Source organism: Brassica napus, chromosome A9, assembly GCF_020379485.1.
Source record: "Brassica napus cultivar Da-Ae chromosome A9, Da-Ae, whole genome shotgun sequence".
Taxonomy (NCBI): Eukaryota; Viridiplantae; Streptophyta; class Magnoliopsida; order Brassicales; family Brassicaceae; genus Brassica; species Brassica napus.
The window spans coordinates 5,736,886-5,757,800 of NC_063442.1; the positions used below are offsets into that span (position 1 = coordinate 5,736,886).

At 36.2% G+C, this 20,915-nt stretch overlaps 4 protein-coding genes and 1 pseudogene across 5 annotated transcripts; 2 read left to right on the forward strand and 3 right to left on the reverse strand.

Annotated features, from left to right (window-relative positions):
- Positions 1–364: 364 nt before the first annotated feature.
- On the reverse strand, positions 365–1,692 carry LOC106366324 (heterogeneous nuclear ribonucleoprotein H2-like). Its single transcript, XM_013805915.3, has 2 exons — positions 1,567–1,692; positions 365–1,217 (listed from the first exon to the last, which is right to left on the reverse strand). Exons 1-2 carry the CDS (start codon positions 1,581–1,583, stop codon positions 533–535), a joined length of 702 nt encoding a protein of 233 aa, XP_013661369.2. The 5' UTR covers positions 1,584–1,692; the 3' UTR covers positions 365–532.
- A 785-nt stretch (positions 1,693–2,477) lies between these two features.
- LOC106366321 (protein PIN-LIKES 7-like) lies at positions 2,478–5,412 on the reverse strand. Its single transcript, XM_013805913.3, has 8 exons — positions 4,448–5,412; positions 4,268–4,347; positions 4,066–4,190; positions 3,856–3,977; positions 3,496–3,753; positions 3,287–3,387; positions 2,954–3,192; positions 2,478–2,863 (listed from the first exon to the last, which is right to left on the reverse strand). Exons 1-8 carry the CDS (start codon positions 4,580–4,582, stop codon positions 2,739–2,741), a joined length of 1,185 nt encoding a protein of 394 aa, XP_013661367.2. The 5' UTR covers positions 4,583–5,412; the 3' UTR covers positions 2,478–2,738.
- A 120-nt stretch (positions 5,413–5,532) lies between these two features.
- Positions 5,533–8,357, reverse strand: LOC106366323. 2 transcript variants are annotated; one of them, XR_007316166.1, is made up of 7 exons: positions 8,196–8,337; positions 8,065–8,116; positions 7,867–7,996; positions 7,475–7,799; positions 7,276–7,407; positions 6,208–6,831; positions 5,533–5,589 (listed from the first exon to the last, which is right to left on the reverse strand). XR_007316166.1 is itself a non-coding variant. In XM_013805914.3 (6 exons), exons 1-6 carry the CDS (start codon positions 8,293–8,295, stop codon positions 6,398–6,400), a joined length of 1,173 nt encoding a protein of 390 aa, XP_013661368.2. In that variant the 5' UTR covers positions 8,296–8,357; the 3' UTR covers positions 6,214–6,397. The 2 variants fall into 2 exon arrangements, 1 of the variants encoding a protein (XP_013661368.2); XM_013805914.3 differs by lacking the exon at positions 5,533–5,589 and having other exon boundaries at positions 6,214–6,831; positions 8,196–8,357.
- Positions 8,358–9,394: 1,037 nt separating this feature from the next.
- LOC125577993 lies at positions 9,395–10,739 on the forward strand (annotated as a pseudogene).
- A 142-nt stretch (positions 10,740–10,881) lies between these two features.
- Positions 10,882–17,402, forward strand: LOC106366319 (kinesin-like protein KIN-14E). The gene is made up of 22 exons (XM_013805911.3): positions 10,882–11,220; positions 11,294–11,501; positions 11,580–11,809; positions 11,884–12,214; positions 12,285–12,387; positions 12,484–12,665; positions 12,737–12,852; positions 12,995–13,097; positions 13,201–13,353; positions 13,457–13,603; positions 13,695–13,895; positions 14,137–14,301; positions 14,387–14,491; positions 14,613–14,753; positions 14,838–15,032; positions 15,162–15,288; positions 15,369–15,571; positions 15,658–15,840; positions 15,913–16,008; positions 16,079–16,276; positions 16,635–16,906; positions 17,030–17,402. Exons 1-22 carry the CDS (start codon positions 11,084–11,086, stop codon positions 17,223–17,225), a joined length of 3,792 nt encoding a protein of 1,263 aa, XP_013661365.2. The 5' UTR covers positions 10,882–11,083; the 3' UTR covers positions 17,226–17,402.
- The last annotated feature ends 3,513 nt before the right edge of the window (positions 17,403–20,915 follow it).

Consider the following 20,915-nt stretch of genomic DNA (forward strand, 5'->3'; position numbering starts at 1 on the left):
AACAATGGGACACCTTATTGTATTTGTAATATGGTGTCGTTGTAAATTGCTTCCACAGGAAGTGCTGGACCTTAGGAGCTGTTGGTAGTTTCCAGATAGGTTGCTTGAGTTGAACATATCCCTGAGAAATTAACCGTTGATACACATCACATGATCCAGCTAATCCATTTCTCACAGAACACCATTCTTCTCATAATTTCTTCTACAAAACTCCACTCTAACCGGTCATATGCCTGTGTAATAATTCTCTGGCCGTTTCATTCTCAGCAACAATATCAGTAGTTTTTGAATGGATTTTGCCGCCGACTAAAGTTCGAGTGAGATTCTGTTGGATATAATAAATTTGTACTGTGCCTAAACCAAATAAAAACAGGCATTAACATAATAAGGCCAATTTGATAAGGTATTATAAGAAGAAAAAAACAATATGTCAAGGTCTTTTTATTCCACAGATGAACATTTTCGGTTTTACCTAAGCAAAATTAGTCCACAGGATATATATAATGATACATCACAATGAAGGACAAAGTCATCATTGCCTAGACCTCGACTCAGCTCTTCGAGCCTCTTCACGAGTAGTTGGAAAAAGCTCCACGTACCTTGGCCCAATGGACATTTTGTCCTTAGCCATCGCCCTCCTCGCCTCCTCAGCTGTCTCAAACTCCACAAAGGCCTCACCCGTGGCTTTACCATCAGGTCGACACACAACATGCACCCTTCCTTCAATAACCTTGTACCCGCTGAAAAACTCTACGATTTGAGGCTTGTTGGCAGAGTACGGGAGGCCTCGCATCTTCAAAACCTCAGTGTACTCGAGCTTCTCTTTGCTCTCGCTACAACTCTTTGCTCTAACATGCACCTCGTTGTTTTCATATGCTCCCTCCTCCTCCTCAGCGGCGACGGCGTTGTAGTAATCCTGCTTGTAGCAGCGGAAAACTTCAACGTATCTCCTACCCATGTTCTGCCTGTCCCTCTGCAGCGCAATCTCCACTTGCATTGGACCTGCAAAGACGACAAAGGCCTCCCCGGAGGATTTGCCGTTTTTGCTGACGAGCAAGACATCGACAATGTCGAGGCCGGCAAAGAACTTGAAGATGTCCACGTCAGCGCAGTTGAAGGGAAGACCACGGAGGCGAACCACAGGGAATCCGCCATAAGGAGGATTTGATTGCATCATTCTTTGTCTCTTTGAGCCCACCCCACTCCCAAACATGACCCTTCAATTACCAAACCCCAAAAAAAATCCCCACACTCAACTCTTATCTCTACGAAACATCCATAATAAGACCCCTAACTAATAGTGTTCCATTCTTCCCTTATACCACTATCTATCTTCAAAGCCATGTACATTCATAAGATAAACACTTTTTGCCAAGAATCATTTCCACAGATAAGCATAATCGATTAAGAAGACAGTAACCCTATACATTCTCAACCGACCACAACATTCCCAAAAAAAAAAATTAAAAAAAAATTGATTCATGCTAATCAGGCATCAGTTTTTCAACAGTAAAATGAATTGATTGGACCGAAAATGAGAAAGATGTCGAACGTAAGAATGCATACCCTCTAGATCCGTACATGAGCTGCTCTATGCCAAGGTCTAGCCTCAACCTCGATTGTTGGTTCGTCGTCAATACAAAGAATCCTTTTTTTTTTTTTTTTTTTTTTTTTTGAAACACAATACAAAGAATCCATTCAAGTCGTCGCCATGAAAAGGTGGGGAAGACGAAAACTCTGGGCCCATTATAACGGCACAAGACACTTATCGTAAGACGAAAACTCTGGGCCCATTATTAGGCCCATACTTATCGTAAGAGTTTAAAACCGTCTCATATTGCCTTGAAATACTCTCTTGCAATCGTAGCAAGTGATTGATAGTTTTGTTGCCAATTGTTTAACTACAAATCTCAGTGTGAGGCTCTGACAAACAAATTTGCTACTAAGCTCCTATAAACTACACCGGTTGGAGTTGGATACTCTGACCCTGGATTAATGTTGATTTCTCTGATAATACTCATGTTACTTACCTTATTTGGCTTAACCAATTTCTTCTAGTGGACTCATTAGTTATGAGCTGTGTTGGACGGAAGAAATATAAGAGACTAGAAGATCTATTTACTGCCTAACATACTTTCGGTTCGGTTCGGATAGTTTCGGGTTTGGTTCTCGTTCGGATAGTAAAACGAGGTACTAGAAAATGCCCAGAAAAATTCGATTTTCAATTGGTTCTGATTCCAGTTTGGTTATTTTAGTTAGTTCGGATAATTAAGGTAAAATATCAGGTATTTTGGATAAAATATTAAATAATTAAGATGATTCGCATAAAAATCTCAAATATTTCAGATTACTTTGGATATTTTGGATAAGACTATCCATATATTTTTGGATACTTTCGGGTAATTCAGATATTTTATAATAATTTAGTTTTCTTCAAGTATTTTTGAATTTTTTTATAGATTCTAAATTTTATATATATATATATATATAGTTATGGTATATGTATATATAACTAATATTTTAATATATTTGGATATCCGTTTGGTTTTGGGTTCGGTTTGATTATTTTGGATATAGAAATATATAAACATTCGGATATTTGAGAATTTTGGTAGGTTTCGGTTCGTTTTTTCAGTTTCAGTTTTTTTGCCAGGCCTACTTATTTCTCTGCTTTTATTTGGCAACCCAATCACTCAAAAGTATTAACAAATCAATCAATACAACCAACTCCATCAGAGTCAGGAGAGGATGGAGAGGAATATAGTTGACCACATGGTGAGGGCTAAGGATGCAACCAGGTAGGTCCACAAAAAGATGACCGAACACTCATCTTGAGCCACATCAAACAGCTGTGCCATTGTACCTGCAATCCACAACACAAAATGATTGGTTGATATTATCACCCCCTCTATTTATATTAGCTATGATTAGCAATGAATGTCGAGAAAATTACTGATATTCATAGCAGGCGGCAGTGTGAACTGAAGCATGAGAACGTATCGGAAGAGAGGGTCTGGAGGAAGGTAGCCTAAACTCCATGCTAACTGAACGACCCCTACCCCAACCACTGGAAGGATGATATACCTCACACAGATCACTCCTACAATCACTGATGTTTTCACAGCTGAGGAACGCAGACCCTGAATCAGGTTGCCTCCCAGTATGAGTGTGATGCAAGGTATTGTGCCGTCCCTGCCAAAAAATCAACTTATATGTATTAGTCCTAATTAAGTCGTGATGCATGTTTCCATACCCTAAAAAACGTGGCTAGCAAGCAAGGTCATACCCTAGTAGTTTCACTGAATCTTGGATGACTCGCAACGGGGCATTCTCCCCTATTATAAGATTCCTCAGCCAGTTGGTTGCTCCGAAGACGAAACCAAGAATCTGAATGCAACAGAAAACAAACAGATGAACTCATGCATCTATTCTTTTTAGTATTTGATTGGAGAAATGAAATCATATGCATATTCTTTTTTAATTTATTTTACTTACGGCACCAACAGTGGGTGGCGCGAAGAGTTCCTCAAGAATCTGATGGAGCAAGTCCTTGATGTATGTCCTAGTAGACACCTTTTCTTTAACTTGGATTTCAATGTCTTGATTTTGTTGCGGCTTCGGGAGAAGAAGACTGCGGGGATCATCAGAGTCCATGTCCTTGTTGGCAGACTTGACCAAGCCAAGAGCTTTGAACTGTGTAGCTGAGCTTCTCACAAGTTGGTAACTGTATGTCCAAATATAGAAACCCCCGAGCTGCATGAGACCATCCCAAAAAAAGAAAGTCACGATTATTATAATTACAAAACCCTGAGAGCAGAGAAGATGATGATAAAATGTTTGTAAATTTGACTTTACGGCCATAGAGAAAGATGAGTAGGATAGTCCAATGGATCTGCAGACACTTCGATTCCCAAAAGGACTGCCTTCCTCATCACAAATGGCAGGGACCAAAATAATCATAAGGTTTCCCATATTGCCTATATAATAATACCATTCATTCATTCACGTTACATTTCATATGAATCTCCTTTTTGTTATAGATTTTGAGGAGCCAATGTTAATTACCTGAGGCACATGTAGCGATTATGAGACCATGAAGTTGAGGTTTGGGATTCAGCAGTTTCACAACCAACCATCCAAGAATGCCTCCTACTAGAAAAGTGATTCCAACATTTATGGGCATGAACCACCTGAAAAGTTGATTTATTTGAAATCAAAATCAAAGCCATGCATTATTATAGGTCAGGGTGGTACCGTACGTACGTACCATGAAATAATATCCTGCAATGTGACAGTCTGGGCAAGATTGGCAAACATGATGCAGGGGGTGAAGACCACGAAGACGAGCTGCAAAGTATATATATATATGTTAAATTAATTATTATACATTACATGAATGGTCACAAAAAAAAGAGCAGAGATATGGATAGCCTGGAGGTGGTTGTACCTTGTTCACGGATCTTCGGGTGTCAGCGGAGAGAAGAGAGCAGTAATCAGTTGCCAAGAAAGCACCAAGGACGCTGATTAGGAGAACTTGAACGATTGGCATTGAAGCCACCTCTAATAACTCTAAGAAACCCATCCCTTAATATTATTATTTTTTATTTCTTGCAGAAGAAGGAAAAAACAGACAATGTAAGATATATTTCTGTCTGTCTATGTAGGATGGTGGATATGTATATATATTAAACAGAGGAGTGCGGTTAATATGAAGAAGAAGATGAGTCCAACTTTTCAGTAGAAGGAGAAGGCGTACAAAAAAAAAGGATTACAAGAACAAGTTGGCTTCTGGGTAATGTTGGTGTACATCACACGTGAAATACATGGAGTATAAAAAAAAATTGAGGATATAAAGGGACGAGAGGCTTTTGGGATCCTCTCAGGTTAATGTTGACAGAATCAATGAAAGATGCGTCAGGGTCTAGTTGCTGCTCCCCGTATATATATAAACAAATTTCATTGTCTTTCTTTCCCAGAGGGTCAAGTTTGACCTTATTAATCATATTAAGATTTGTTTATAATTATCCAACATAAAATATATGAAACATCATCATCCTTCCAATCTGTGATGCCAAGTCCACGGTCGGGTCCAGTCACTAGCGATGATCAAACGTTAGATGCGATAAAATGAAGAATGAACGATGTCATGTCTTCCTACTATTGTCTTTTGGTTTATTAAAAAAGTTAACATGTATGAAATGGACGCAGAGCTGATACTTCTATGATTCATTTCCTTGTTACTCAGTGCTCAACCTTTGGAGAGCAGTTACATTTTCAAGATTTTGCAACCCTGAAAAGGCTCGAGCATCTATGTTACCTTGTTCATCTCCTTAGACAAGACCCATCGCAGACATATCTAGCTTCTTCTGCCACTACCCCGATGGGCTCATCTGTATCTAGCTTCCCTTTTAAGCAATTCTCCTTTGTGCCTGACGCTTGTTCCTCCTAATGATAATGGATTAATATTCAAAAATGAATGCGGATCAAATTGTATTCTACCAGACTTGTGCACTTATATAATTGCCTTGCCAGTGTTACCAAAACTAGGAAGGCTAATATTATTAGTATCTAGAGCTCGAAAGACTACATGTTACGTGGAACGTAACGATTCTTGTCAAAAGCACACGATCTCAAGATAATAAGATGATATTCATAGATTAAAAACTGAGTACAAGGTTACAGAGATGATAATCGAGTCTCCTCTCTCTGTAACAACTCTCTAATTTCTGGATAAACCCTTTCCCAAACCCTCTAACGTTATTATAAAGCTAAAGATTAACTAAACCATAGTTACTTTTAGAGTAACCCCACTTGACTAAGACCATCTCCAAGGGCACTCTATTTTTTCCTCTATAATTTACACAAAAATAGAGTAACTCTATTATAGCGTAACTTTTGCTCCAATGGTGTTACTCTATAATAGAGTTACTCTATTATAGAGTGAAATATAGAGGAATGTCACTTTTTCACTCCAAATATAGAGTAAAATATGACATTCCTCTATATTTCACTCTATAATAGAGTAACTCTATTATAGAGTAACACCATTGGAGCAAAAGTTACACTATAATAAAGTTACTCTATTTTTGTGTAAATTATAGAGGAAAAAATAGAGTTACATTGGAGATGCCCTAAGGTTACTTTGCCACCTGTAGTCTTATCCCTTATCTATTTCAACCTTCAAATCCATCGCTTGTATCACTACATTACACATCAAGAGAAAAAGTAATGACATACATAACATGTGGACCCAAATTAGCTATTAATAATAGCTAACTGGGTTCACAATAGAGCGTGCAACTGCGTAAGCATGAAACGAATAAACAAAGAAGGTTTTTATAAAGAAAGAAAGGATTGAACAGTGGTTCATGCTGATCTTCGTAAACACTACGGGGCCTCACTCAGATTCTTCCTCGTTATCACTGTCATCGCCTCCTCCTCCAAACATGGAAGCCATTTTCATGGCAAGATTCGCAGCTATCTCCCTCCTCTGAAAATCAGGCATCAACCGCAAGTTGTCACGGATGTTGCCTATTTCCGACATCAACTGTTCCACGTCTTCCAACTCATAAACCTTGTTGTTGTCTTCTGTGTCCCCCAAAGGTTTCTCATCTGTTGTTGTTACTACAGTCTCGCTCTGCGTCCCTGAAGACCCCAGCTCTACTACATCATCATCCACAACTTTCTTTGGATCCAATTCTACCTCCCGTGAGGTGGATCCGCCAGCATCTGCGGAAACCCACCTCTCATCGATATTTTCCCATGGATCGGCTGAGCCTGAGGATAGCACCTCATACTCCAGTTCATATTCAGATTCTTCTTCTGACAAGTCTGACAAGGAGGAAGGGAATGCAAGATTAAGTCCAAGGGGGGAACGAACGAACCTTCACCCTCATACATAATAATATTATATGGAGCAAATCTCCAAAATAGCACTTTTCTAAGTTTATATCACAAAAATATCATTCAAAAACTAAAATGACCAAAATAGCATTTTATCTTTTAAAAAATTTAATTTTTTTTATTTTTCAAAATTTGAAATCTTATCCCCAAAACCTCACTTCTCAACTCTAAACCCTAAAACCTAAACTCTAAACCCTAAACTCTAAACTCTAAACTCTAAACTCTAAACTCTAAACTCTAAACCCTACACCCCACCCCTTGAGTGCTATTTTTGTGACTTTTAGCCTTGAGTGCTAGTTTGGGAACAAAAACTTGATTTACTGCTATTTTGGTCTTTTTCTCTATTATATGGGAGAAGAAAAAGAATATAACCTTCACCATGAGGAGGTAACACCGGATCATTAATCTTATCACCGGATTTGAGAATCATTCCAGGCCACATATGTGCCGAAAGAGCACCAAACAAACGGTCAACCCCTTGACAATCCCCATCCACTGATAAACCTATATAAGCCAGACTCCATTTAATTCTCTCATTCATTTTGAAACCCACAGAATGTGTGTAACTTACACTTGTCAAAATCAGGATTAGATGCACAAGCCTCAATGAACTCGATGTTGTTGTCGCGGCACCACTCAAGACATGTTCCCCTGATGTCAAGTGACGATGTATCGTCGCTACCCAACAAGCTACTTCCTTCGCTTTGGGAGATCCCAAACTCATCATCAATGTCTGAATACAGATTCGTGGAAGCTTTGGAAAGGCGTCTTCTGTATTCAGCATGAGCTGGGTGATGAGGGACAAGATCTACTTTGTTCCCAATGCACAGCAATATATCGAAACTGCTTATGTCTGCATGAGAAGCCCAGTCTTGGAGAGCAACAAGAGTTGACAGCTGGCAAAAATAAAAAGGGGTTATTATTATGTAAGGTGAGAAGAAGGAGTATGAATGTGACTCAAACCTGGTTCAAGTCGAAGACCATAACTAACGCCACAAGTGGATGTGAGTGAGCCTGAGGCTGAGGGAGAGAGAAGTCATCGCAAACCCACACAGATACATCCGCAGAGTAATACTTTGTGTTAATTGTCCAGCTGTCACACAAAAGTTCAGTAATAAAATCTGGATTTGGGTAATTAATTAATTACACATTCTTACTTACTCATGAAATTCTGTTTGAGATGATGAATCCTCAAAATCGACAGAGATTAATCCTGTGAATTAAAAAAAATCCCCCAAATGAATACTAGATCAAAAAAAGAAGCTAAAGAGAAATGGTATGCAAGCACGTACGAGAGAGAAGGGTGCGCTTGCCGACACCAGAGGAACCGACGACCAAAACTCCCGGTCTCCTCCTGCCTTCTTCCATCTCCAATGTCTTCTCCTCCTCCATCTGATCGCAGTTTCTGACTCGAGCTTGAGGTGAAAAATCACAAGGCAAACCCAATCAGGCCCAGAGAATTGTAATACCCAACACAAAGGCCCAATAAAATGAAAACATATTAGGACCAATAAGCTTTAAATTTTTCGAAAAAGTTTGATAAAAAACATTTTTTTTAGTAATAAAATCAATTTTAAATTCCATTAAATTAGCTTCTTTATTTAAAATTTGAATCTAAAAAATTGAGTAAAAACTTGTTAATATTATTTTGAACAATAATGGAGGCAGTCAATCAATATAGATTGATCCGAAATCTGATTCAAATCCAATTCCAATATAGTTCCTATGGATACATAAGAAATATATTGAATTGATTCTTTTTAATAAAGAGACCTAATCGCAACTTCGAATATGAAATTCAAGCGGTAGATGACCTCTCTCTCTCAGGTCATATCGATGTATGTCCTTCACTGAATCAATTTTTATAAGGGCTTATTTGCTAAATAGCCAAAAAAAAGGAAAATTAGATTTTTAGAGAGAGAGTAGAGAGAGATAGAAAGAGAAAGTAGGAGAGAGGGAGTGTTTTTAGTTAGGTATTGAATTTTGTTTTTTTTTGTGGTTACTTGATGCAATTTCCCTTTTTATAACAGGTTTTGGTGGAAAAGAAATAGAGTGTTAGAATTTTAGACACTCAACAGACTAAAGCAGCTGAATGCTCTATCATTCTCTTCACTCCCTATAGCGCAATTAGTTTCGTCATGACTCAATCAAATCTTCTATAGATCTCTCGGTTGTTCCTTGCATATGAGGAGGAACCTAGAGTGAAACTTGTTATCCTTAAGGTAATCACTATCCTAGTGCTCAATGGTGTCATAGATCTGATGCAATAAAAAAAATTATAATTTTTAAACTAATATTTTTCTTTAAAAAATCTGATAAATTTTTTTTTTCAAGATATCAGAAGTATTTTTTTTAAAATAAAACTGTGATAAAATAAAAAATACTTTCTCTGTAATAGACATAGGAATACTCTGTAAGAAGTAGTGTCTCTATTTGTCATGTTCTTGCCAAGGACTGTTTGATAATTCATGTCGTGTCCTTCACTATAGTCATGTCTTTGGAACAGTCTTGTTCGGTATGCTTATTTTCTCTAGTGTGATTGTTTGTGTCGGCTGTTATAACTTAAAGTTGTCCTTTTCTGAACTGCTGCTTTAAAAAAAAAAAAAAAAAAAAAGTCTGAGTGACTTTTTACACTTAGAAAATTTGTATAGATACTAGTGTCAACCACTATTTGCTTCGCCAAGGTTGACTGCATTGGAAGCAGATCTTTAACCTTTACCTCAACAATTCTCGATGCATACTCTCAGCATCCGCACCTGAACCAGCAGAGTGCTTACCACAGGCAAGTGTATATCTTTAGTTCTTTCTATTGTACCGGAGTTTGTTGAATAGATTATTATTTTGTCATTGCCAAAATCTCACGCATTCTATGTCATATGCTCTGTGTTACTGATCATGATTACATAACATGTTTTGAAAATTCCAGACCTTGTATCGGTGTTAGCTTTTTCATTTGCTCTCTTTAGCGAATCCAATTCTCATTACAACTTGAAAGGAAGATTTGTGCGATTCAAAAAGAGCAGGGGACATCTGTTTCTTATCTTTCTTTCCGTTTGTTTCTTTACGCAGGGTAGATGTTACTGATAGGTGCTTTTCGGGGAGAATAGTAGAAGAAATTATAGCTGCACTTGATAATTTTCCATCGATATAGTTGACTTGCGATGCTAAGTTGACTAATATACCTTTGACGATGCACCCTACCATCGCATGTCTCTCTTAGATCAGTTAGTTCCGTAATGCAACACACTACTCACATACAATGATGGAAGAGAGCTGACTGTCTGTATATATATTGTAGATAAGAGAAGGACGATTACAGGGGGTGGGGGGGGGGGGGGGGGGGGGCAGTGCCTTAGCCGTGAGTATAGAATGGTGTGTCATGTGATAAAAGGGAGAAATAAGCAAAGATTTTGTGGAGGTTTCCCTTTGCATCTTCTTCCTCTTGAAACTGTCCTAGTTGTAGAGACATAAGCCATATTGATAGACAAAGATAATGAACCCAAAGGTTTAACACAAAAACCTCTCTCCATCCTTTATTATTTTGTGGTTAATGCCATGAACCTGAAATTACAATGGCAGCCATGACGACTGGAGGAGATGAGCATGATAGAGCAGTACTTTAAGAGAGTGGAGCAAGAGGAAGATCTAAAGCTTCCACCAAGGGAAAACTTGCCTGCTTCAGCAATGTCGGCAAAGCTGTGAAGTGGAGAAGGTGATGGAGCACTATGGTTTAAGAAAGTTCTGAAAATGGAAAATAAATGTAACAACAACAACAACGATGCTTGTGTTGAATTGGCCTTTGCATACATGATACATCTAACAATAATGCAAAACAGTCAAAAGAAAACAAATCATTATTGTAATGACACCAAAGCAGAGAGATGTAGATTTGTAATATGGTGTTGGAGGCACAACCATATGGCTGGCTAAATGGACGTGGAGGCACGTCTCTTATTCATTTATTTGGTTTTCAAACCCAAAGGACGCCGAGTGATTGATTCCACATTGATCTTGTTTTTAAAACTAAACAAAAAATTAGCAAAAAAAATATCAGAAGAAAATCAGCTGAATCGTGAATGGGAGGAGGAAAGGGGAATTAAAAAGTCTCCCGTGACTCTCGTCTCTCTCTCTCTGCCTGCCCACCCACATTCCTGGGAAAATTGTGCTCCAGATCTCTCTAATGGAAGGAAGCAATTCATCATTCAGCTCCGGCAATGGCAACAACGAACCCGACGTTTCGTCCTCTTGCTTTTATGTTCCCAATCCCTCTGGCACCGACTTCGATGATGCCGAATCGCCTCCTCTTCCTCCTCCTCTGTAAGTCTTTTGCTCCTCTCTCTCTCTCTCAACTCAATTTTAGCAACATTATTAATTCTTTTGTCTGATACAGCTCGCCAGCTCCTCAGTCAATTCCAGCCGACCTAGCTGCCGCCATCCCCCTCATCGATCGCTTCCAGGTCGAACCGTTTCTGCGTCTTATGCAGAAGCAAATCCAGTCTGGCGGCAAGCGTGGCTTCTTCTACTCCAAAAAATCGTCATCGGGCTCTCATCTCCAAAAAGAACGTTTCACTTTCGAGGACATGCTTTGCTTCCAGAAGGTTCCTTTTCCTCTCCCTCTAACTAACTAACTAACTAACTAACTAACTAACAATATTTGACTTTGTACTCTCTTTCAGGATCCCATCCCCACTTCCTTACTCAAGATCAACAGCGATCTCGTCAGCCGCGCCACCAAGCTGTTTCATCTCATCTTAAAGTACATGGGAGTTGATTCGTCTTCTCCACCCAGTTTAGACGAACGCATTGAGCTTGCTGGAAAGCTTTTCAAGAAAACTCTGAAGCGCGTTGAACTCAGAGACGAGCTTTTCGCGCAAATCTCCAAACAGACTAGACATAATCCTGACAGGTGCCTCTCTCTCTCTCACGCAGTTACCAGTTAGTTAGTTTTATATATATGACCCTTGCATCTCACTTTGGCAGGCAATACTTGATAAGAGCGTGGGAACTCATGTACTTATGTGCTTCCTCAATGCCTCCTAGCAAAGACATCGGTGGATATCTATCTGAGTATATTCACAACGTCTCGCACGACGCAGCAACTGCTGAACCAGAGGCTCAGGTTCTTTCTCTTAATACTTTGAAGGCCTTGAAGCGCTCTATTAAAGCTGGTCCTAGGCATACCACCCCTGGCCGTGAGGAAATTGAAGCTCTTTTGACTGGGAGAAAGCTTACTACCATTGTCTTCTTTCTTGATGAGACTTTTGAAGAAATTTCCTTTGACATGGCTACAACAGTCTCTGATGCTGTTGAGGTATCCTTTTCTTTTTAATTTTCTTTGTTTCCCTTTACTTTTGGTTAAACTTCTCTCAATGCATTCACAGGAGCTAGCTGGGACAATTAAGCTATCAGCCTTTTCTAGCTTCAGTTTGTTTGAATGTCGTAAAGTGGTTTCAACTTCCAAATCATCTGATTCCGGAAATGCTGGTATGCTTTCATACTATTTCTTGATCATTTTCTTGATGCTTGAGTTTGTACTATTAACTACATTATCGATTTGTTTCTCTATCTGTCATTTTGCAGAGGAATATATAGGGTTGGATGATAACAAGTATATTGGAGATCTCCTCTCAGAATTCAAAGCTATAAAAGATAGAAATAAAGGGGAGATACTACACTGCAAACTAGTGTTTAAAAAAAAATTATTCCGAGAGTCTGATGAAGCTGTAACAGATCTCATGTTCGTGCAACTTTCCTATGTACAAGTGAGCAGTTTCTTCACTAGCGGCACATTTTATTTTCACATGCATTTCCTTGCTAACACACATGCATGCAGCTGCAACACGACTATCTGCTAGGAAACTATCCTGTTGGGAGGGATGATGCTGCTCAGCTTTGTGCCTTACAAATTCTTGTTGGAATTGGGTTTGTCAATAGTCCGGAGTCATGCATGTTAGTATACTAATTTTCTTAATATTCAGAATTGTATCTTCATCTTTGCTTGGCAAAGCCGCTGGTTTATTTATATTCCTTTTTTTCTCCTAATTTTTTACGTTTATAATTATGTTTTCTTTCTCTTTGGGTCACGGATCAGTGACTGGACATCGCTTCTTGAGCGGTTTTTGCCGAGACAAATAGCAATAACCCGAGCTAAGCAGGAATGGGAATTGGATATCCTTGCTCGCTACCGTGCAATGGTAGGAATGAGAATGACCCATGCATTTTTATTTAGGTAGATATTTCTCTTTTCAGATACCTTTGCTAAAATGTTCCTTCGTATTTGTGTCTGTGGGAATGTAGGAGAACATGACAAAAGATGAAGCAAGACAACAGTTTCTACGGATATTGAAGGCATTGCCATATGGGAATTCTGTATTTTTTAGCGTACGCAAGATAGATGATCCGATTGGCCTTTTACCTGGACGAATCATTTTGGGTATCAACAAACGTGGGGTCAGTTCAAAGTAGAAGCTAACCTTTTATTAAAAGGGTATTATTGTTGTTTGGAATTCTAATGTGATTTGTTGGTTTTGATTGTTGTTTTGCTTTCTTGTAGGTTCACTTTTTTAGACCGGTTCCGAAAGAGTATCTGCACTCAGCTGAATTACGTGACATAATGCAATTTGGAAGCAGCAACACTGCTGTCTTTTTCAAAATGAGAGTTGCTGGTGTTCTTCACATTTTTCAGTTTGAGACAAAACAGGTACGTACGGTCATAATTTTTCAGGATCTTTATAATTGCACTTCCGATTTGGGTAACTTGTAGAGGTGAACGACCGTTTCATTATTTGTAGGGTGAAGAAATATGTGTTGCTTTACAAACACATATAAATGATGTTATGTTGCGTCGTTACTCCAAAGCTCGATCTGCTGCCAATAGCTTGGTTAGTGGAGATATATCTTGCAGTTCTAAGCCGCAAAATCTTGAAGTGTATGAAAAACGTGTGCAAGATCTGTCTAAGGCGTTTGAAGAGTCCCAGAGAAAGAACGATATGGTATACATTCTATGAGATTTCATGTTTCTTTTTTCACGTGAAATTGAATCTAGGAGAAAATTTTAACTCTGTTGGAAAACCATAGTACAGTACATTTGTCATTGGTCTTTTATTCTGGCAGTTGCGAGATATTCCATTACAATTCAACCCTTACTTGCTATTTTGAATGTTATTTATTGACCTCTATCCTCTTTAGAGTTGATGCTGATGAATTACCACGATTTTATATGTCGTCGTGTAGTTGATGGATGAACTGCAAAAGAAAACTCAACAAGAAGTTTCTATGCGTGAAGAGTTAGAAGCTACACGCAATAGCTTAGAGCTCGGAAGGAAAAAATTGTTGGAGGTTACCTTAGACTGTGATAAACATAAGTCCTTGTGTGATGAGAAGGCAACAACTATCAAAGTAAGTTATAACATAACTTTTCTCTTCCTTCTTTTGCTTAATTGGAGTTGTTTATTTATTCACCCTATATATATATATTCTCTAGACCTTGATGTCTGAACTTCGGGGGATGGAAGCGAGGTTGGCGAAGTCGGGCAACACAAATTTAAGTAAAGAGTCAAAATCAGAATTAACTGAAATGGATAATCAGGTGAATATATATCATGTGTTTTAAATTTGATTCATAGTTAGTGTGCTTTAATTATCGAGTATTTTATGTTGCTCTTTGTAGGCTATTCTGTTTTTCTTTAATAATGAATTTTCTGTGACAGATGTTATACAAGATCCAAGCCGAGTTAGATGTTCGAAATAAGGAGTTACACATTGCAGTTGAGAATTCAAAGAGGTTGTTGAGTGAGAACAAGAGATTGGAACAAAGTGTTTTCAATATTGAAAATAATAAATCAGAGGAGGTGAATTCCATGTATTAGATTTGTGCCAATTTCAAATTGAAAAGTAGGAGATTGTTGCATATTGTTGACTCTTTGACATTTCAGGCTGAAATTCACCAAAAGAGATATGAACAAGAAAGAAGGGTGTTAAAGCTTAGAGTTTCTGAACTTGAAAATAAGCTTGCAGTCCTTACTCAAGACTTAGAAATTGCCAAGTCTACAATTGAAAGTAAGACTTCTGATATGCTGCTGTTGCAGAATAATTTGAAAGAGCTTGAGGAGCTAAGAGAAATGAAAGAGGTATTGGTACTTTCTAGTTTTCTTCATCGTTTTAATTTTGCTTTTATATGAATGATGATAATGTATTTTCCTGATTTATCTAAAATTGAAACTGGAGATGAGATGTTTATTTCACTTTCATGTTGTTAGGACATTGACAGAAAGAATGAGCAAACAGCTGCCATTTTGAAGATGCAAGGAGCCCAACTTGCCGAGCTAGAAATACTTTACAAGGAAGAACAAGTTTTAAGGAAAAGATATTATAATACCATAGAAGGTAACATGATGATCATGTAGTTACAAGAAGATTTATTGCTGGATTTTTGGATTTTGTTTATATTTGTATTTTTATTGTAGATATGAAGGGGAAGATTAGAGTATATTGTCGAATAAGGCCTCTAAATGAAAAAGAAAGTTCAGAGAAGAAAATGCAAGTGCTAACAAGTGTGGATGAGTTTACGGTCGAACATCCATGGAAAGACGACAAAAGAAAGCAACACATTTACGATCGCGTGTTTGACATGCGTGCTAGCCAAGATGATGTGTTTGAAGACACAAAGGTATTGCTGTGATATGTAACTCAGTTCGTTTGTCTTTCATGGTTTGCTATTTTGTTGTGGGAACTAATATCATTTTTGTGTAACAGTATTTGGTACAGTCGGCTGTAGATGGGTATAACGTTTGCATCTTCGCATATGGTCAAACTGGTTCTGGAAAAACTTTCACCATATATGGACATGAGAACAATCCTGGACTCACACCTCGAGCTACAAAGGAGCTCTTCAAAATACTAAAGCGTGATAGCAACAGATTTTCATTTTCTTTGAAGGTAATTTATTATATCTTAATACATATGTTGAGATAAAAGATTCTGGCATCAAATGAGAAAAAAATTATGCAGGCATACATGGTGGAACTTTATCAAGACACACTTGTAGACCTTCTGCTACCAAAAAGTGCAAGGCGCTTGAAACTAGAGATTAAAAAGGATTCTAAGGTAATATGATCTATATTTAACTGGTTTGTAGGCACATAAGTTTGATCTCATTCATAAAATATTTTCTCAGGGTATGGTCTTTGTTGAGAATGTGACAACCATTCCTATATCAACTTTGGAGGAACTGCGAATGATTATTGAAAGGGGATCTGAACGGCGACATGTTTCTGGAACAAACATGAATGAAGAAAGCTCAAGATCTCACCTAATACTTTCGGTTGTTATCGAGAGTATTGATCTTCAAACCCAGTCAGTTGCAAGGGGCAAGGTGATAAAATTCACAATGTTATTTTATTTATTGACTTGCAACCTTTTTCACAATATTTTGAAAACATTCATGGCTGTCAAGAAAATAGGAGTTTCTTTAACTTTTCATGCTTGGTCCACCGCTTCTGAGAGAAAATTTAGTTATATATAACTTTTCCTAAAGAAAAATAGTTCGTCATCATCAGATTTATTTGCTCAAATCATTGGTCTAGTACACGGTGTTAATTACCTTAGATCCATATTATGAAATTAACTCTCATTGCGCTCACCTTATCATATCCCTGGACTATATGGTAAATGATTATTTTTCATGGTGACATCTTCTATAATATTCTGATCCTCTATTTGTTAATTTGCAGTTGAGTTTTGTGGATCTTGCTGGTTCTGAGAGGGTGAAAAAGTCAGGCTCTGCTGGTTGCCAACTCAAAGAAGCTCAAAGTATTAACAAATCACTTTCTGCATTAGGTGATGTAATTGGTGCTTTATCTTCAGGCAACCAGCATATTCCTTACAGGAATCACAAGTTGACAATGTTGATGAGCGATTCATTGGGCGGCAATGCCAAGACGTTAATGTTTGTTAATGTATCTCCAGCCGAGTCAAATTTGGACGAGACATACAATTCTCTTCTGTAAGTCACGACTTCCACTATATATATATATATATATATCATACATTTGCAGCTTACATATATAATCTAGATACAATTGTCGATTCGAGTGTTAACATAGATTTGTGAAATTGTATTTTTCAGATATGCATCGAGAGTGAGAACGATCGTGAATGATCCCAGCAAACATGTTTCATCCAAAGAGATGGTGCGATTGAAAAAGTTAGTAGCATATTGGAAAGAGCAAGCCGGTAAAAGAAATGAGGAAGAAGACTTGGTGGATATCGAGGAAGATCGAACACTAAGAGATGGGGGAGATAGTTTAATAAAGCTGACATGAAATTTGTGTAGGTGAAACTGAGACAAGAGCATCGCTGGTTTTCACCATTCCTTTGTAGAAAGTTCCCCTACTCTAAATTAGATTCTTCTTATCGAAAGTGTAATGCTTTGTCTCAAACTCTCTCTCTGTTTTGATGAGATTTTTCATTCCATAAAAACAAACCGTTGATAATATTAACACCACACAAAGCCGTGAACTATACAAATAAAATAAAGTCGAGGTATTACGTGAAATAAAGTAAAGTAAAGCCATGAAAAAACAAACCGTTGATAACATTAACCCACCACAATTCTGTAATGAGAGGTGGCATGGTGGATACAACTGGCAAGCCATGCTGGCCACGGAGCCCGTATTAATACTATTAAAAGGGAAGGATTTTGAAAAAATTTACCTATGAAAGTTGTTTGGACTTATTACTTTTAAATTTTTTTGGACTTACCCTGTATATTATAACAATAATTAACAACCTTTTTTACCCTATAGACCCTTGATTATTACTCTAACCATGCGAACTGTATACATTATTATTTATACATAACCACTAAAACCGATTGCTAAATCACCCTACCCAAACAAAATACATTACATGAACCAAAACCAAAGCACAATCTATTATAACTGTTACGTTAACGAAATATTCATTTCCCTCATATACTACCATCGACTACGAAACACGTTACATGTAAGACACTATACTACATAGAAGCTTTATACAAGATTTGGGTGTAAGATTATATGATTCAAACACTAAATTTCATTAGTGAAATAATCTTCAAGATTATATGATTCAAACATTAAATTTCATAATTATGAAAAGCAAAACAAAACCAAATCCGCGCTTTCAAGCGCGGGTCAAAATCTAGTAGACTATTAATCGTTGTTCGTTTTCTTGTGTTATGTTTTTTCCTAACTTGGAGGATTCAAAATTCAAATGAAGATGCAATGTGGTTATGGCTGATGTTGTGAGCTTGGATTTGGATTTTCATGGATTATAGACTAAATCCCTAAGTTGAGTCCAATAAGCCGTTCTATCGATTTATAAGTTCTTCGTGAAAATTTGGCATGCATTTTCCTTGAATTCCACATAGAGGTCTTATCTCCAAGCTAATGACCTCTTTATGTCCACAACAGATTCTGGAAAAAGAGACATGCCTTACAACTGACAACACTATTACTTTCATCTTGACTGTAGATTAACCCTTGACACTCTATTGCGTTATGTTTCAAAATCAAGTTAATCCCAAGTTGATTGAAATCTTCAATACATTGTAATATGTCCAAACCAGGTAGGTTGAGACCTTATTTGAATGTGAGATAACTTATTCATCATAACTTGTATTAGCTTAATTCAACTTCTAAATAACGCTCAAATGAATTATGTTTCCAAATCAATATTTTTATCACTTATGTCATCCTGGTTTGATTGGAATCTTGAATAAATTGTCATATGTCCAAACTAGATAAGTTGAGAATCACCTAATTTGAAAGTGGATAACTTACCACTTCTTCAAACTGAGTGAGTTGGAAATCATTTGATTTGAAAGGGTGACAACATCTTCGTCGTAACAAGTATTAGTTTAATTCTACTTCAAATTGACGCTCAATTGAGTTATGTTTCCAAATCAAACTTCTTTTTAAACTCATTTCATCTTGGTTTGATTGGAATCTTGAATATATAGCAATACATGTAAACCAGGTAAGTTAGAAACCACCAATACATGCAATCTTAGAGGGACAAAAATTTATGTGCATGTTGGGAACCATATTTCTGAATCATGATTGTGTGAATAAATGTTTATAAGAAAACATAATTTCTCAACTATAGTTTTGTGAAAAAAAACTATCGTTTTATGGTGATAAATCTTAATAATTTTATTATATGGTAATTAAGAAGTTCTTCTAATTTAATTTTAAATATATGAAATTCAATATTATATATCATTTGGAAACTGTATATAACTTTATAAACCCAATTCCATCCCCTAAATATTAAACCCTAAACAATAAAGCTTAAATGTTATAATATATTTGTTTGAAGGTAGTATTAAAAAGTGGTATCCAAACTATAGTTATTTGAAGAAATTTCTTTAATTTTTTTTTCATTTTGGATTTGTAGTTTCTCCTATGTGTGCTTTATTATTATTTTCAAATTACTTGTTTGTCATTTTCTTGTAACAATAAGACCGTTTTATTTAACTTATCCGATGTTAAAACATTAATTTAAGTACCTTTGTCATTCGATTTAATATGCAGTATAATTTTTATTTTTCAACGTTTGATTTTACGTCTATAACTGGTAATTTAATATATTGACGTAACTTTATCTAAAATATGTAAATTTATATGGTATGAAAATTATGTTTGTAACTATAGATGCAAAATTTGTAATCCCTATAGCAAAAATTAGTAAGAAGAATATAATATCATGACCATTTTTAAATTTTTTATAGTAAAATCTAAATAGAAGTCATATATTAGATACTTGTATTTTCATGTTGGTAAGAAAATTGTAATGCAGTTTTAAAGAATTGTTTATAGCTATACAAAAAATTATAATTTATTACATGTAATTTTGTTAAATAAACGATGAATATATTTAATTTAAACAGTATTTGCATTTTAAAATAATTCTCTAAATTAAAATTAATCTAAGGGAAAGACCATTATAAATACATACACCCATTCTGAAGACCATTTTTAAATTGTTTCAAAAAGAAAAGACAATTCTAAATTCAAACAAAAAATCCCCATTTTTATGTTTTAAAACTAAATGAATAAATTGGGCTTCGATAACTGATATACAAACTGATCAGAGAACCAAATTAGTGTAAAGTTGGTCTTACAATTCATGTTTATATCTGTTTAATATGACCCAGGCCCACAGCTCGTTTTAGTAGCAACGGTAAAATATATAGTTGTCTTTTATACTTTTCAGAATTATCTTGCTAAAAAACCCCCAGAAATATCGATGGGCCTTGAATTTGATAGAGATAAATTACTTCGATGGCCTTGAGTTTGCTCGACACTTCATTTTAAAACGTCTTTCTGATTGGCCAAGAATGGCGAAAATAATTAAAACTTTCAAAAAGATAATGGCATTGCAATGTAAAAAATTCTAAAAGTAATGAATTCTGCTTTAATAATATAGATTTTCATAATAAAAATTCAATAAAAAATGAATTAGAAAAAATGTTACACAGGAAAAACAAAAAAAAAAGTAATAAAATAATGATAAGTTTTAATTGTTTTTGACCAAACACATATAATGATCCCTTACGGCGACAGTGACCAAACACAAAAAAAAAATATATCAAACATTTTTTATTTCAGTATAAACATATTAAAAAAACATTGACTACAACATCCTATTTGTTTTGTTAATTATGTATCATGTTTGTCATCAAATTCCTTTTAAAAATTACAATTAAATTAATTTAAAAAAAAATTGTTAGGATTAAAAAATGAAAATAGTTACTATTAATTAAAATTAAAATGAATTAGAAAATATTACGTAGGAAAAATAGAATAGGTAATAAGATGACGTCGAAACTTGATCTGTTTTTGACAAAAAAAAACAGATAAATATAGTTTATGGTAACAATAATAATAATAATCTATTTTTATGACCAAACACAAAAATATATATCAAACATGGGTTTGATTTCCGTATGACCATATAAAGGCCAATCA

Bases quoted from the DNA above. Each gene is read 5' to 3' on its own strand.
- LOC106366321 (XM_013805913.3), bottom strand. From the start codon at position 4,582: ATGGGTTTCTTAGAGTTATTAGAGGTGGCTTCAATGCCAATCGTTCAA. The intron at 4,348-4,447 runs GTACAACCACCT...TATACTTTGCAG, and splicing joins CCCGAAGATCCGTGAACAAG to CTCGTCTTCGTGGTCTTCAC. The intron at 3,754-3,855 runs GTAAAGTCAAAT...GGTCTCATGCAG, and splicing joins ACTCATCTTTCTCTATGGCC to CTCGGGGGTTTCTATATTTG.
- LOC106366319 (XM_013805911.3), top strand. From the start codon at position 11,084: ATGGAAGGAAGCAATTCATCATTCAGCTCCGGCAATGGCAACAACGAA. The intron at 12,215-12,284 runs GTATCCTTTTCT...ATGCATTCACAG, and splicing joins CAGTCTCTGATGCTGTTGAG to GAGCTAGCTGGGACAATTAA. The intron at 15,033-15,161 runs GTATTGGTACTT...TCATGTTGTTAG, and splicing joins AGCTAAGAGAAATGAAAGAG to GACATTGACAGAAAGAATGA.
- LOC106366323 (XM_013805914.3), bottom strand. From the start codon at position 8,295: ATGGAGGAGGAGAAGACATTGGAGATGGAAGAAGGCAGGAGGAGACCG. The intron at 8,117-8,195 runs GTACGTGCTTGC...TTTAATTCACAG, and splicing joins CAAGCGCACCCTTCTCTCTC to GATTAATCTCTGTCGATTTT. The intron at 7,408-7,474 runs GTAAGTTACACA...TGGCTTATATAG, and splicing joins TAATCCTGATTTTGACAAGT to GTTTATCAGTGGATGGGGAT.